At 35.6% G+C, this 17881-nt stretch overlaps 2 protein-coding genes across 3 annotated transcripts in view; both read right to left on the bottom strand.

Moving 5' to 3' along the window:
• Nucleotides 1-592: 592 nt before the first annotated feature.
• The window catches only part of LOC131052831 (uncharacterized), a 51680-nt gene continuing 34391 nt past the window's right edge, over nt 593-17881 (bottom strand). The window contains exons 2-9 of one of the 2 annotated variants that reach the window (XM_057987455.2): nt 15680-15766; nt 15492-15587; nt 15220-15378; nt 14506-14676; nt 14190-14306; nt 13903-14010; nt 13184-13716; nt 593-1091 (exon numbers count right to left, since the gene is read on the bottom strand). In XM_057987455.2, coding sequence (XP_057843438.2) covers nt 13291-13716; nt 13903-14010; nt 14190-14306; nt 14506-14676; nt 15220-15378; nt 15492-15587; nt 15680-15766 — 1164 coding nt within the window. In that variant the 3' untranslated portion in view covers nt 593-1091; nt 13184-13290. The remainder of the gene's footprint in view (nt 1092-13183; nt 13717-13902; nt 14011-14189; nt 14307-14505; nt 14677-15219; nt 15379-15491; nt 15588-15679; nt 15767-17881) is intronic. The other variant, XM_057987456.2, reaches the window with a different exon arrangement.
• Nucleotides 8702-13177, bottom strand: LOC131052832 (uncharacterized). Its single transcript, XM_057987457.2, has 4 exons — nt 11571-13177; nt 10005-11341; nt 9561-9896; nt 8702-9345 (listed from the first exon to the last, which is right to left on the bottom strand). Exons 2-4 carry the CDS (start codon nt 10038-10040, stop codon nt 9217-9219), a joined length of 501 nt encoding a protein of 166 aa, XP_057843440.2. The 5' UTR covers nt 10041-11341; nt 11571-13177; the 3' UTR covers nt 8702-9216.

The raw sequence follows: 17881 nt of genomic DNA, 5'->3' as shown, positions 1-17881 counted from the left end.
TCTTGTTTTGTTTGTGTTCAATTGTTGCTTATGGTAACATTAAGCTCGTCAGCTATTTCACATTATTGTATTGTTCCTTGAATTATAAACAATATTCAAATTGATATCATAATCTATCATTCCTAATGTGCACCCATTTTTATTAACGGTAGCACGCAATGTGCTGCGTATAATATTCAAGACCAAGTTTTCAACTAATCTCGTTCAATTCGCAATCAAATAAAGCATTCAATTAAGAATGGGTATGGAAATGAGACAAAGAAAAATCAATTCAGAGACAAAGTGCTTCTCAACATGTGCATGAATATGTTTGCGATAGCCATCCTTTCTCGTAAGCAAAACTACGAACATTAGATTCAACTTACTAATAAAGGTTTATCGAAAAAGTTGTGAACAACTAAATGCCAATTAGAGAAAACGGCTAATACTAAATACAAGAAATAAATCGATGCCTTACCTGACAACAACCCATATAGGGGGGTCTAAAATGGTAGTTTAACATTTAACGAGGAAAAAGGAATAAGATACAGCCTACAATGCATACAGTTTCTTTGCAGTGTTCACAAGGCACCAATTAGAATCAAATGCATCATTTAACACTACAAGGCCACTCCCTGCATTAGATTTTTTTGCAGAAGTAAATAATGAGCTCTAGACTAATTGTTTCATGTATCAGCATGAAGATAGATGGAAGAAAATAATCAAAAATTAGCTAAGGGGTAAAGTGTCAATTCAGCAACAATGAGAACCAATAACTCCAGAGAACTCGTTGCCATGCAAGGCATATTGAAGTGAATTGTACAATTACATTTAATGATACAAGAAAGCAGACAGTATGACCAATTATAAACTTTGTCACAACTTTCTAACAAAGTGAAAGGAAATAAAAGCTCTAAACACTCGCTGTATGTGCCTTACAAGCAGCTGAACATGAAAACAGCATCAACGGTCACATTTTAAAAAGCTTGGAAAATGTAAGCCCTTGAGAAGAGCCCTACAAGAGCCCTTAATCTAGCTTCCTTACCTTATCAGGAAGGCAGATATGAGGCCAAGTCACTTAGACTTGGATATGTGCATATAATGTCAATTTCCTGAAGAAAAATAAGCAAAAGGTTAGAAAACCTAACCCATCAAAGCTCCACAAAGAACATAAGTTTGACAACTCACGAGCTGTTCACAACCTCTTCAAAAAGCACCTAACTCAGAAAGGGAGAAAAAGATACTAGTGTCATTCACTTATGTTAAGCTTCTATAATGCAGCATCTCTATAGCATTTACGTTGGAATAAACCATTAAACCTAAGCTGACCAGAGACGAGATGAACATCTATCTTTTCAGGGATACAAATTCGAGCAGAAACGCAAGAACAGTCAACTTTCCTTGAACTGAAAATGATAGAGAGCTAAAAACGGCAGATATAGATATAACTGTGTGAACAACAGGACTTCAGTTGATTAGTTAAATCAGATTTGTGTGGTAGGAACAGTACCATACAAATCCAAAAGTAACTTGCAAAAGTATCAAATAATTGGGGTTATCAACTGTCCTTAGTTATTATTTATCATATTTAGCATTGCGCAATAAGGTGGGCAGTTCCTAACCTGTAATTAGCATTTTTAGGGAACAAAAATCATAAGTGAGACAAAAATAAATAAAAGCAATGAACTTGCATGTTAAAAGTTGACAGAAAAAACAACAAAATGCAGTAAAACCACAGAAACATCTTAACAATTCAAAGCATTCAAATAGGAATACTATCACAGTTATATTCAACCAAGACAAAACATTCAATGTTATTGTTTTGATGAAATTGTTTTTCCTTGCAAGAATCCCCCCCATATATAACTCTTATGTGAAAAAGAAAACGAAAAAAAATATGTTTTAAATGTAATACATCAACAGTTTTAATTAGACAAATAACAGTATTTTCAAACTTTCAAAGTCCAATAATCCCCACCAGCTTAGTTAAATATGTTACACTCGCTTTCCTAGGGTTCCTATTTATCTCTTCTTCCCACCGACAGTAAAATAGACTCACTGCACTCATTTTATTTCTCCATCAACAATGGTGTTTACCAATTAGGCTTATAAAAAGATTTTCCATCCTAATATAGAATTATATATTTTCGAACTGTTCTGCATGAAGGTTGTTGATACCTTCATGCAAACTGTGTATGTTTTGGAGAACACTGACATCTTTCACAAAAAATGAGTTGTTGCCATAGCCTCTAAACTGATGAAACTGACACTAAAGTTAATAACCATAGCAATTCATTACTCTATTATATAAGGTAGGAAAACTGTCCCTTGCCTGACTACTTGGGCTATCAAACTGTCCACTTCCTCACATGTAAATCTAGCAGTCCTAAATCTTCTATGAAAAAATTGTATATAAGCCTTCCATAAACGAACTTTATTCAAATATTTTTTCTAGAATTTATTAAAAAATTTAAAGAAGCATTTCAAAAATGTTTTGAACAGCACAAGATCCAACCACAATTCCTCTACCAGTATGAGGAGAAATGTAGAATGCAAAAAACCTTTTAGTTACCAAGTTTAATGGCCTTCATGCTTCCCCAAGATGACATGTTCTAAATAGCTCAAGTTCCACGGCACAAGAAACTATTAATTATTTATAATAATGTCCATGATGCTTCTCTTTACAAACAATGACATGAACACATGTCAAATTGATATTTTTTGAATATTAACATCCATTAATGAACAAAAATGATTACCTAAAAAACTGATGCAACTGTAATGTGAGTGTTTAAATTATCTTGTATTTGTACGTGTTCAGATAATTCAATGTATTAATAAAGGAGACGATGGCTCCTTGAATAGAGCCTACAAGACGATGTTTCTAAAAAGAAACAATCGTTTACTGGAGTTACAAGTAACGCTAAAAAAAGAGACTACCTGACTAACTCTTGGACTCTAAATAAAAAGAACTTAAGATGACCATTATAGAATAAAAACAATATTATTTTAATAGTACGATGATTGGAATCCCTCTACCTACAAGTATTAGCCCCCATCTCAAATTGAGTGATAATAATTCCAGGGTTGGTAAACTAAAGTGTAATACCTCACAATCTCTCTGAAACCATTCCATTATAGCATGGCTATAACACTTTCTAGAGTTCAAACTTCAAATATATTTAACAATAATGCATTTGACTTTCCTTTTTTTCATTTTTGTGCACATTCATAGAACATGACCACAAACAGAAGGATCGCATAATATTTCTGCATGTGAGAATCACCTATCAATAAAAAAATCCAATTGACCATCTGGATTCACTACCTCATTTTAGTGGCTTACTAGTTTGAACCTAATGGCAGCTGGTTCTTCTAGTTATTAGTAGTTCAAAATGCACTATATTGATAGTTTAATAAAAATATAATAAGAAAAAATAGAATCTGCAGAACAAGAATAGCATACGATCTCTGTGTACTTATATCAAGCAACCTCTATGAAATGAAAGCAAATGGTCTCAAAAAGAGTCAACTTAGCAGTACACAAATTACTGTTACACAAGTACATATATCTGTGCCAAAAAACTTACCAGGTATGCAGGTAACCAAAATCATTCCAGACGTGATCTGAAGATGTTTTGAGCCATACACCCATTCATAATCGAAATTAACAAAACACCAAGACACCAAAAAAAAAAAAAAACAAATAACTGATTTAACATCACTGCTTCTTAACCCTAAAACAAAGACACTAACAAAACAATGAACAGACATGATTTAAATTTCATCCATCAAAGGGCAGCCAATAATAAAGTTACCGGTTCAGTTTCAGGAGCGGGTTTGCCAACGCAAACCTGGTTTGTGGGTTTGGGAAAAAAAAATTTGCCTTTTGGGTTCATGGGTTGGGTTCGTCCGTATATATATATATATATATATATATATATATATGCAAAAAAAATTTAAAAATATACAAAATTACAAATCTAAATACATTTAATAGTATGCTACTTCATCATTGATCAATGCCAAATGCCATTTCAATTGATAGTTCAAAATTTCAATAATATCATATTATGTCATATACTCATGCCATATAATATATATCAATGTATCATAGATTCATATATGTCCAGGTTCACGATTCAAATGAAAATCATTACAATTTCAAAATTGACAATCAAAAATTATTATTGCAAATGAAGTTGTTTTGGGTCTCAAATGCATTTAGCAAGGGCGAATTAGGGTTTTTGGCCCCAAAAAGGGAAAAAAAATTAGTTTTTTAATATACAAAGTCACTTTTTGGTGACTTGACATTGCTCAGCCCGTGGGTTCACCCAGGTCTGGCCAGGGTTCACCCCACAGACTGTGGGTTCGCTCTGGCCAAGGCGAACCCACAGTCTCTAGGGTGAACCCTAGCCGGACCCAGGGCAAACTCTCAGTCCCTGGGGTGAACCCTGGCCAGACCCAGGGCGAACCCAATGTGGACCCGAACCCACACAGACCCAGTTTGCGTCAGGAGGGCAAAAGGGGCAAACATGGTAACTCGGCTAAAATGAGAACTATATAACTCACAAGTAAGAACATTAGTTTATTATTTCCTCTTCAGCTATGGGAAAAACAAATTCACTGGGAGACATTTTTGTTTCGTGAATAGCTTCTGGGAAGTTTGTTCTGCTTAGAACAACACTGGTTTGAAGACAGAAACATTTTCCTCACTACAATAGCTCTCAAAAAAGACCCAAACGCTAATTCCTACATCTGTTATCAGATTTTGTTATTTTTGTAAAAACGTCAGCTTGCCATGCATTTTTTTTCTTGGATGATGAGCTCTGATAGCCATAGTCTTATAAATGTCTCTGGGAATGCTTGTTTAAATGTTTTGTTGAAAAGAAGTTTGCCATACTTCTGTTTTCTTGGGTAGGCAAATTCCAAGATCCATAGGTTGATTCCTACATTTATTGTGGAAATGTTGATTTGGTAAAAACAGCAATTTGCAAGTTGTTGGGATACAATTTGCTGTACTTTAGTTTTCTTGGGCGTCAAATTTCAGTAATTATATGATTGGTAAACATGTGATCTTGTTCACAATGCAACAACTGACCATTTGAAATCAAAACCAACCAATAATCTGGGATTCTCAGTCTTCCATTCACGTTATGTAAAGATCCTGGCTACACCAGGAAATCTTCCAAGTATTGGAATCTGAAAGAGTTTACCATCTAAACTCAGCATTGACAACTGTAGGGTCTAAAATTGCATACTTTGCCATCTTCACCTTCCATTCTTCACTCATTTTGGTGTTCATTCCCATATTGATGTTTAGGTATCATTTTGTCTATTTCCAAGCTAAAATACTAGTCAAAGATTTGCAATACATAGATGAAAAGTCTTAAAATCATGTTCTGTGCCTACTCCTAACAGTTGGAAACCTAACTCCTCAACAACACCAACGCCACCAGACAATCATGTCCAGTTTCAATTTTGAATTTTAGGTCCCAACAACCATTGGAACCCTGACTCTTACTGTGTTCTTCAATTGGTCTTTGCTCAGGATCTCTCTATAAACTCAATATTACCCTCACTTTTAAGGTTCTACTTACTGGCTTTTCTTCCACATTCTACTAAGTTTTTTCAATCACTATCTTCAATCTCCCCCCCCAACTCTAGCTTAGAGTCAAGGTTCACATTCTTAGGCACCAAATCTCTTCACACGCCACCAAAATACCACACTTAGGGATACACACACTCCCAATATTTCATGTACTATTGTGGAGGCTCAAATAGGCCAACTAGGGAACTAACCGAGGCAGTGTCCCTTTAGCACTAGGCAAAATTCTATCCACTCAGAATTCTACCATCATTCTTGTAGTACAGAAAATAGACATCAAATAATTGCAGAGATAGAAGATTTGGAAAAAGTAGGGGTGCAGATCCTAAAAGTTGCAGACAGTTTGGAGTTAAAGACATAAGCATCCAAAACCCAAATAAGAGCACCAGATTCCTGGACACAGGCACCCCAAAAGTCGAAGTTGACCAAAATTGCCCAAAATCATCAGAAATGGTCTTCAAGCCTTCTTGAGTTCATGTTGGGCATCAATTTCCTATCCACACATTTTTCTATCCCTTTTCTCAGATTTTTCATAGCATAACTTATTTACTATATAGTATATATGGACCAAATTTGAGAGCTCATGCTTTTTTCAATTTTATCTGAAATTTGATTTGTTAAACATAGTACTCACATTAGAAAGAAAAATTCCTCTTAGAACTATATTTAAGAGGCAAAACTTGATATTTCAACAGCAGCTGATGACTATCTGCCATCATCAAGAAAGTTGGTATTAAATAAAGAAGCTCTAGAATAACTTTCATAACTTGAACTCGATGATTTAAGCACAATATTGTTAGAAATTTAGTAAAGAAAATGTCTTTAACCACTTCACAGAACCGTTTTCATCATCATTGGTCTCCAATGCGGTTCCCTCGGAGCTTGACAAAAAGCTCTTGGTTATAGCAAAAGATCACCATGCAGACAACATATTGCAATGTTTTTTAATTCATACTTCTAAAACGTTTTCATGTAATGGACTGAAGTTATAAATTATAGTCAAATTAATAGTTATTAAAAATTTGCAAGCAATAATTACCAAAATCCCCTTGCTAATGGGGTATGTAATGTCCCCTACCACCTGATGAATAATCATGAGAGGAGTTTTCTAGCCTTCTCTATTTCCGGAGGTTAGGAAAAATTAAATAACAAGGGAATAATAAGAATAATTAAATAAAGGAGCTAAAAAGCTTAAGTGAAATTCTTGGCACTTAATTATTCACTTTATGTTATCGAAAGGGGCCAACTTAAGTTATGACTTGTGTATTCCTAGGCAAATTCACATGGACATTTAAATCATTAAGAAGCAAATATCATTATTAATATGCCTAAGTCGATAACTTCATGAATTTAAAATTCTCCAAGAGATTTACATCAATAGCTTTTTGGGAGAATTATTTAACAGGAATTAGTGGGTTTGGGTGGGCATTATGGATATTGATGAACTGATTTTGAATGATTTTTGCTCTGCAAGTCGAACCTAGCTTCTCAGGACGAAACCCCTGGAAGTGTGAGCTTGGACACAACCCCAAGTATTTTCTTGGTCTCCTCACTCAGCTGCTACACATAGAGGGTGTCAAAAATCTGCAATTAGAAGGCAGCATTTTCCTTTCTCTGTGAGCGTGGGCTTTTTTCCCTGATCAGCCAACATTAATTCTGATCATATTTGAGTTCAGCCCAGTCAAGGCAAGGCAGTGATTTCCCTGATGACATAATTCAGCACTCAAACCATACATTAGCAGCCACTATACATATATCGCAGAAACCAGTCATGGAAATCGTGGCCTGAGAGAAGGGTTTGACGCCAAAGAAACAAGGTTTCCAGGTCTGCAATAAATCTGCATCAATCATCACAGCTAGTGATTAGACCATAATTATGCGCTTAGTCACCACGTTCGCCAAATTTTTGGCGAACTTATAAAAACTGTATGAAATTCGCAAAAAATCGTTAAAAATTTGCTCGATAACAGGCAGAGGTTTTTGCCGTTGGCGAATGACCACTTCACTAATGTCGTCAAGAGGTATGGAGTCCGTGGAAGAGCCACAAGTCAACGGTATGCCTGGCCACCCATAGGGTTTGTAGCCACGTCGGGAGACAAAGGATATAAATTTATAATCTTGCCCGATACAATGCTAACTAAAATGCCCGATAAGATTGACCACCTCCTATAACGAAAACATTTTAGTTTAATGTTGTTGCCTGATATAATATAAATGTTAACTAATATGTTAACATTTATTATAAAAGTTGTCAGATATTATCAGATATAATAATATACTAAAAATTAAATATTTTAAATTATTTAATTCAAATTTTTTATTATTTATATTTAAAATTTGACAAATTTAAATTAAAATATATAAATATAATCAAACAAATTTAATATTGTTCATTATGATTTTTTTAGATATATTATTATATTTTCTTAAAAATCAAATTTATATAAAGCGAATTTATTGGTGAATTTTTTTTCGAATTTTTTCCTCTGTCGAATTTCATCCAAATTTTATTGTTGGTGAATTCGAACTCGAACTTGAACTCGAACGTGGTGACTTCGATTATGTGTATGTTCAATATTGTTATTGGTTACATGCAAACCCATTATGTGTAGAGAATTCCTAATTTCTAGTCAATAAATAATAATATCGTTCATCCCGCTTTTAAATTCTTTTGTTTGATTGTGTGAATAAACAAAATTGTTGTGGATTGAATTATTTAACAATTAAAACAAATTGTATGGCATAAGTTCTTGTTAAACAGAAGAAAGGTTATTTTGGTGGTATTCGAGCATAGTGACCCTGCCAGCCTGTGAGGGTTTCCTGTGCATGCCAATATCCACAGTTGCATGAGGGTTTGAATTGACCTAGATTTGTTTCTATGATCCCTCATGAGGTTGGACCTCAGAGATATTTCACCAGGAGCCGATCAGGACAACAGTCAAAAGCATCAATAGAACAGGACAGTTTTAATACTCGGACTTGGCAAACCGAAAATTTGGACTCGGACTCGTGAAAGACTCTCGAAAGACTCGACAAGGACTTGACAAAAAAAAAACCATAGTTTTACAAAAAAAACATAAAGAAATTAATGCATTTAGAGAACATAACGGCCATAATTGAAACATTACACGTCATATGATCTACAAACACTCAATATTTGAAATTTCATCATTCATACTCATAGTTTCAACTCTAAAATGATAATAGCAGCATAAGTTTATAAATGTTTACAAAATTACATATAATGATATGTCCAACTCCAAATGTGAAAAACAACAATGAACAAACTAAAGAGAAGACTGCATCTTCCTCTTTGTATTTCTCCTAATATAGCTCAATTTTTCAAGTCGTGAGCTAGAAGTAGTAGCAGTGGGTGTTGTGGTATCTAAATGGTGAGATGATTCTTCTTCAAAATCAAAGTCCTCATCTTCATCCTCATCTTCATCCTCCATTTCATCCAATCTTGCTCCTTTTGCTTCTTGTGTTGCTCCTCTCTCTATTTCTGCAATTTCTTCTTCGGTAAGGAGGACATCATCACCATCATTTTGTTCATTCACGGCCCAATCAATATATGGATCAATTTCATCCAAGTCAATGGCCTCATGTGAAACACCCTCCACCTTTCTAACTCAAAGACGAAGGTTGTACCGAACGAAGACAAGATCATTGAGCCGCTTTTGTGTCAATCTATTTATCTTCTTTGTGTGAATGCTCTCAAATACACTCCAATTTCGTTCACACCTAGAAGCACTGCATGGCTGAGACAAAAAAAATGTAACAATCAAGTTTGTAGTTTTTTTCTTGCAATATTGAACTAAGTTTCTATATTTTTTACCTGGTTGTTGTTTTCCTCTCCTATCAATTGCTAGTTGTGATTAGAAGAATCTCCCCTCTACACTCTTGTAGATCTTGAACAATGAACATTTCCAAATTCATAAATAAAGATAGAGCAATTGCAAATGTCAAATCTCACCTCTAACTCATCAAGAACCTTGTCTCTCAACTTGGGATCAGGTGCCATCTTATAAATGCATGCAATAACACCTGCCATGACCTCCACATCAGCCCTAAATGAATCAGAGAAGTAGAATTTCGGGTTCAAAAAGTAGGCGAAGGCATGTATCAATTGGTGGAGTTGGTTTGTCCACCTATGATCAATGATGCGCCAAAGGATTTCACATTTTCTTGTATTTCCACGATAGTAATGTGAAATGGCCTCTTTGGCCCTATCCATGGCCTCATAAATGAAACCCATTGGCATGCCCTCTCCATCCACCATATGAAGAACCCTTACCAAAGGTTTTGTCACCTAAAAAAATGAAAACAAATTTTAAATTAGTACAAAATTAACCCCTAGAAAATAAAATCAGCAGATAGACAAGATTGTATAAAGTTTACTTTTGTGTTTGTTACTTACCGCAGTCAACTCCTCCACTTTTTCTGAACCCTTCATCAAAAACAATGCTCACAACCTTCTCTGCTTCAAGTCTTTTGGAGTATGCAGACCCCAACCAAGCATCAAACACAAACATCTGCTTAAGATGAGGAATGGTACTAAGAATGCTCTGCAAAGTGATGAAGTGGCTAGCAAATCATGTCACTCCAAGTCGCACAAGGTCCTTACCATTAGTGTGTTTTCTCATCAAAGCAAGCACCCAAGTATAGTTGTAGATGAATTTGGTGACACTTCTTGCATCTTCAACCACCTTTTTCACCCATCTAATCTTTCCAATGTCCTCTAGCATATCAAGTCCAAGCAATGTGCAGCACAACGACTCCATGTAATCGTAGGATGCCTCTCCATAAGCATTCTACCTACAGATACATATGCAGCTGCGTTGTTCGTGATAATTTGGACAACATTCTCAACTCCAACTTCTTGAACCACCCCATCCAATAGATTACACAAAGTCTCTGCATTTTTTATTTCATTTGAGGCATCAATAGACTTTAAGAATACCATTGCACCATTTGAAGCCACCAAGAAGTTGAGAAAAGTCATATTTCGTCCATCTATCCATCCATCAGATAAAATGTTGCATCCTTTTCTCTTCCAATACCTTTTCTAATCATCAACCACAACTTGTGTATTTTTTACAGCTTGCTCTAGCAATGGCCCACTGAAGTCATTACCTGTTGGGACCTTAAACCCCTTACCCGCAACTATTAATGCATTAATCAAACCTTCCCAATACACATTGTTTGCTGCATTGAAAGGTATATTATTGTGAAACCAAAAGTTTGATGTTGCTATCTTTGCTTGTTCATGCTTCTCTCTATTCCATCATGTACCTTCAAGTGAAGGTTGTGCACCTGGAACATTGTGTGGTACAAAAAAATTAGCGCCTGATCTAACAGGAGTGCCACTAGCCTCACCCTCATTGTCACCAAAAGATGAAAGTGATTGATGACCACGAGTGTGACCAATGGGACCCGAAGTGGACAATGTGGGATTCATTGCAGCTGCCATGGCTTCTTTTGTTTTTTGCCTTTCTTCCTTTTGCATATCATGCTCAACAAGAAGGGCCTTCATCTCTCTAATAATCTTAGGAGTCGTTTTGGGGTATATCTCCACACCATATCCAAAAATTTGTGCAGGGTGGTATTTCAATCTATTGATTCCACCGGTCATCCATTTCGTACATTCGATGCAAGTGACCTCCCCCTTTTTGCTTCCTAGAATCCAATATTTCCATGCTTTATCTCTTTGTCTTCCTGACCTTGGGGTTGCCCTTGGAATTGAACTTGCCATTGCTGATTTAACATGAAAAAATTAAAAAATCAGCAAGGTTTTATGGAAAATCAACAAAAAAAATGACAATGAATCATTTGGGAAAAATAACAAGAAAAAAATATGAGGAAATAACTTAGGAAAGGAAATAGAAAAAATTTTGGTAGCATATCCCCTTGTTTTTCAAGATTTTTTGGATTTTCAAAACATGGAAATAAAAAATTTAAAAAAAAAAAGAGGAAAAATCCTTACCTAGATCTCTTTTGCTAATTTAATCTTCTTTCCTCTCCTCCTTCAAACCCTACAAACCTGTTATAACCAAGCAAGAATGCCAAATGAGGGGAAAAAAATAAAAATAAAGTGACTTTTATTGCTTGTTGGATGTGTTTTCTGGGTTGTGCAAGCCCTTGCAAAAGACGCGCGAGTCCTAGGAAAAGACTCCAAAGACTCACCTCAAGAGTCTTTGGCGAGTCGACTTGTGGCTCCCACGGACTCGTGAGTTTGTGGCGAGTCCACGAGTCGTAAAACTATGGAACGGGAACCTTTGTTTGAACTCAGCAACATGGCAAAGCAGCAGGAAGGTGGTGTAAACGGACAACCAAGTCTTCAAGATATTATGGCTCAAATGGCTCAGCAGCAGCAGCAGCAGATGATGCAGACTTTCATGCAATCACAACAGCAGCTTCTTAATGCCATTGGTAATCTAAGAGTCCAGCCGCAGGCACAGAGTCATGATGGTGAAAGAAGTGAAGCTGGGCATGAAAATCAAGGTAGAACGGCCTCTAATGCTGTTAGGACAGCGAGCACAAGATCTGATCAGCCACTTCAACCTATGTTTTTGCCAAGGCAAAATGAAAAAGAAGAAGTTCTTGAGTTAGAGGAAGTGGAGACACACATTATTGATGGTTTCATGGTGGCCTATGATGAGTATAAAGCTCTCCTAGCTGATGTCAAGCAATTAATGAATTTAAATCAGTTTATGAATCAGCAGAAGGAAAAGGCTCAATATCACATGGAGAGGCAAGAAAGGAGGCCTAGAGGACAAAGCAGGCAAGGCACTCAACCTAAGGAATTTAAAGAAGCATTGAATAAGGTTTCATTGCCCACTTTCAATGGAAGCGAGAAAGTGCTAGATCACGGGTGCACAAACTTGATACATTCCTATCACTGAAACCTATGGAGGAAGAGAATGCTATACAGTTTGCCACGATGCATCTGGAGGGTGTAGCATATGATTGGTGGCACCATGGGTTAGTGTCCCAGGATCATGCTTTAATTCATTCCTATGAGGAATTTGTCAATAAGCTGATTGCTTGCTTTGACCAGATTGATGTAGAGGTCTACTACAGAGACTTGGCTCAACTCAAGTAGGTTGGACATGTAGAAGCATGGATACAAGTCCTCAAACATGGCTGTAAGCATAAAGGATTTTGAGCTTGATGGTGCATTCCCATGTATTTGGTTGATGGTAGAGTAATTGTTGTATTTTTTCCTATATAAAAGTAATAGTTTTAAATAAACTTAAAATCTATGTATATTGTTTCTTGAGTATAATATACATTTATCCAAATCTTTAGTGATTGCTTTTCAATTGTGATTAACCTAATCAAGTTTGAAATCTTTGCAACTGACTTAGTGTCAAGTGTGCTGATCATACCCAAGTTTTGAGGGCCCACACCAACTAAACTGCATACATATCCTTAAAAGTTTTAAATTCTAAACCCATAAATGCTATCTTGACAAAGTATTGAAAATGGTAAACAAGGATATTAAAGAAAATAAAAAGATAATATGCCATAAATCATCACAACAAAAACATTCCACATTTTGGCTCGTAAGAAAAGGCAAAGTTGTAGAATACTTACAACATCTCACAAAACGCTCCTTCCTGCTTTGGTCAAGATATACCTCAATCTTTTCAATTTGTTATAACAGTTCCAGAGGCTGATATCACATTTCCTGCAATTTGCATTCAACGTGATCTTTTCCAACCATCCCTTTTCTTAGACTTATAGGAATTATACTTATTATGAAAACCATAGGAATGGTGAGAACCATTTGGTGAAAAAGAGGAATGGCTCTTAGACATTTTTGAAGTGGTACATTGATCATTACTGCCCGAGCCCATTTTGTAACCTCCAAAGTCCAAATTTCCTACAGGAGAATCCCAGGTATTCATTCTTTGGGGTGTTCCTTTCAAGTCTTCAAGTTTCCTTTTCCAGCCATTCCTTGACCCAAAATCCCCAGGAGTGGCAGCCTTCCCTAAATCTGACTCCATGTCTGCCCAACGAGGTGCCTTACCAAAATCACGAGGAACTGATCGAAAACCAAAGAAGTTAGCATCATCTTGAACCCATTCATCACCAAGGTTTGCTACATCAGGCGTCCACCTATCAAGCTACACCACATTAGAAAGAAACATGTCATAATCATTATATTCATTTTTTCTTAACTGCAGTAAATAAATAAATTACAACAAACAAAAGGAAGTATACAAAATCAAATGTAGTATTCAATGTCATAAAATGCTCAAATGATAGAATTAAATCAACCTAAAATATGAAACATTACTGTAATCACATACATTAGCATTTCTTCTGCAACCACGAGCAAAGTGTCCTTCTTCTCCACATTTGAAGCATGTTTTTGCAGGCCCTTCACCACCCTTTCTTCTTCGCTCTTTTGCACATCCCTAAACAACATAATTACTTCTTGTGAAGGAATCTTTTAAGAATTAGCATTTTCTTCTTCAAAAATTAGATTTTCTTCCTTGAAAAAGATATTTCTTTAAAAAAATCTAGTTTTCGGTATAAATAGAAACTAAGAAATATCAACTTCTTTTCTCTGCCAAATATATAACCCAACACTTACCATACCGGTATGGCCTTTCTCACCACAGTTGTAACATGAATCCTCTCTTGTACAATTATCCATGACATCGATACAGCATAAATGACCAAAAGACTTACAAACATAGCACTGAATTTGCTGCAAGTCAGGCAAAAGAAATATGAATCAAGACACATAAGTAAAACAGTAGATTTTCAATGGGATGATTCTGCATCAGAATACCAAAAGTTCTAAATTACATAACTACTGCCTATTATTCCAAAGCAGAGCATTCTAAGTAGATGCAATATTACAATGTATGAAGTCACCGACAAAGAAACATGTAATAAAATCGAACCTTTATATCCTCTGCATTGTAACCTTTCTGACAGGATGCCATATCATGCCCCCTGTCCCCACATCGAAGACATATTGAGAAGTTATGACCTTTTTTATCACCTTTTGATCGCTGTTCCGTGCAATTCTTTGCAATGTGACCAACTTTCTTGCATATATAGCACTCTGTAGCCTGAAATGTATACTCCGAAAGTTTTAAAAATACAGTATCAAATAGTAAGAACTAGTCTATCATGGTAAAATATGCTATTATGTACTTGTGCAAGCGCTCTAAAGCCCCCAAGTATGACCCATTCTCAAAAATGTGTTATTTTATTTCATTATTAATCTTGAGAACCAATTATAAAAAATGGATACATTAGCTCTCATGAAAAGAACAACTCTTGAAAATAGAATTTATAACAAATAGCTCTGCGACTTGGTACATCATAAACAATATAACAAGAAAAGGTGTTCTAGAGTCTAAATATATGATGTTAAACTATTATATAATATTAACATGTCATCAAGCAACTACATGGCAAGAGGCCAAACAACACACTAGAGTAAACATGTATGTCAATATTATAGAGATACACATGTAACATTTGTAATATGAAAAGATAAATTCAAAGAGAGCTACTAGCTTGTACACACAAAGTGTGCCCAACATTTTCACACACATACATGTGCAATGAATATTAACCATATACAAGCATGATAAAACATATAATACCTGTAGACAACCCCTTGCTCCATGTCCAACATTCCCGCAAACATAGCATGGTTTCTTACGCCGCTCCACAGTGCAATCTACTGCAATATGGCCAGGTTCTCCACAATGATAGCACAGTTGCTCCTGCTCTTCTGGGGGATCAAAGTAGCGAGGTCCACGCTGCCAAAATTGCATTGCTTATTATCAATCCATTTTTTCAGTAGGCACTTTTCTGTAAAATGAATATGCATGAGAAGCAACCACATTGCATTCTTCAGAACTCTTGAACGTACAAGAAGCTTTCGCATCACTGAATTTTCTACGACTTTTGTTTCGGTGTCTGCAACTTCAGATGTACTTAAATTCAAATTTTGATTATGATCATCAATCTGAGGAAATTCAAAAACTGAAAATCAGTAACATTTTTATGAAGATAATAAGCCAACAACAAATCCTTCCTTGAAAATGCTTTTAAACATACAAGAAGCTTTTGAATCACCATATTTTCTGCAACTTCTTTTGTTCCTGTCACTGTTACCTCAGGTGTGCTAAAATTCAAGGTCTGATTCTGAAAATCAATCACACAAAAAACCCAATCAGAAACAACAACAAACTTATGAATAAAGAACTTCCTTACATTCTAAGTTTAAACCTCTGTTTAACAATGATTATAATAATCTTTTAAAAATTCTTCAAATATGCGGTCGAATTCACCACAAATCCCATAAGCATCAGAACAAGTAAAAGATCTGGATAGCATTGACATAAACTGAACATAAATGACGATGGCCATCTATTTATGTTATTGAGTGGTAATGGAATTTAGGTTGAGCCAATTTATAAGTTTTCACAATATTCTCCCTCATTGATATGGTCTCTACATTGAATATCTTCCCTAATGGTTGAATATCTTCCCTATGGTTTCTATGGTCTCTACATTGAAATTAGGTTGAGCCAATTTATAAGTTATATGGACTATCTTGAAGGCCTATGAAGATGGCCTCAAGAAGCATTATTTGTCGAAGAGATAGAAAATGACTAAAAGTTCCAACTTGCCTATAACATCAGTTGCAAAGACCTATAATTCTGACACCCCTTCAAGTTCAAATGAAAGCCTGCCCCACTACTGCAGCCTAACTCAAAAAAGGAGAAGTAAGCTTCTCCATGAAATTCTATGTTGCTATTTTCGACACATCAGGCTTTTTATGGTGTATTTCAAACAACCTGCCTGAGTAATGTTTTAAGGCCCAGATATATTGAAGGACACTTAAAATCTGCTTCTGCATTTTAACATCGCCATGCCATTTAATCCTAAGACATTTCTTCATTAATTAACTAAATACATTATTTAACTAATTGTCATGTTTCCTCTAGTAGTTAATTAAATAAAAAAATATTTATTTATTTAATTAAACTAATTGCCCTTCACTAATTAATTAGATAAATGCTTATTTAATTAATTAGATTAATGAATATTCCTCCTCTCGTCATTTTAAAAATAAAAGAAAATCATTCCCTCCACTTGCTTGGGTCTCATTTCTGTTGGGAATTATCCTCATATGGTTGTTTAGGCTAGCATTATTAGTATGATTAAATAGAGTTATGTACAGTGGGTAATATTGATTTGTTGAGGAACAACTTGAAATTAAATTATAGTGAGCGTTTGTTTGTGAATTGTTATAGGATCTCCTCTATAATATAGGAGATCCAATTCCTATAAATTTGCATGTGTATTGTTGAACAAAGATGAATCAGAAAGATATTATTTTTCGTGTATAAAATTTTCAATTTGCTCTACCTGAAATTTCAATATGGTATCAGAGCTTCGTTGAATATGGGCGAGTTGATATGAGGTACAATAGAGCATGGTTCAGATAGATGACATTTATTTCCAACGAGGTAGCATTTTTGTTTGTTACTTTGACTAGCCTTGACAGGAAGGACCATAGGTTGTCCACAATCAAAGGATGACTGATCAGCTCAAGCATTTCATGTTGAGTCATGGGTCTATTAACCCCTTTGGTGCCTACTCATTGCTAGTCATTTGGATTGAATCGACACTTGATCCCCATACTTGTCTTTCACATACCCACCGAGGCACAAAGCCAAGGTTTCGTCAACTAAGGGCTTTGAGTAAATAAGTGTTGAAAGTTTCACTCATTAGATTTCATCTTAATGTTCACTGGTGTGGGCCCTAGATGTGTGTGTGATTATGTTGTGACCTAATCACACATCACCCCATTCCAAATGGGAACCCCCTACTTTTTAGGCGCTCTCGGTCTTCTGGTCTTGGTTTTTGGGTCTTTTTGCGGCAGTCTCTTTGGTCCCTATCTCTTTTGCGAGTGAGTGGGGTTAATTTGATCAAGTCTGCTTTTCGTTTCGGTAATTTTGGATAAGTCTAGAGCTTATTTTGTCTATTTTAGGGCTTTTTCCTTAAGTCCTAGATTTTGGGGTTTTCGAAAACTAAACGTTGTATTGGAATCAGGACCCTTCGAGGAACCTCCAAATGAAATTTGAGCAAATTATGAGCAACTTTCTATTTTTATAAAGTTCCTATTTTTTAGGGATTTCATTGCCTCCCGGATTGTCTTCATTTTAACGAAAATCAAACTTACTATTTTTAGTAAGTTTCTATTTATAGTGTCTCTGCATCCCGTTTTGCCCTAACTCTGACATTGTGAAA

The sequence above is a fragment of the Cryptomeria japonica genome, chromosome 6 (genome assembly GCF_030272615.1).
Source record: "Cryptomeria japonica chromosome 6, Sugi_1.0, whole genome shotgun sequence".
Classification (NCBI taxonomy): domain Eukaryota; kingdom Viridiplantae; phylum Streptophyta; class Pinopsida; order Cupressales; family Cupressaceae; genus Cryptomeria; species Cryptomeria japonica.
The sequence above is the reverse complement of the archived record's forward strand: the minus strand, read 5'-3'. Positions and strand labels throughout refer to the sequence as shown.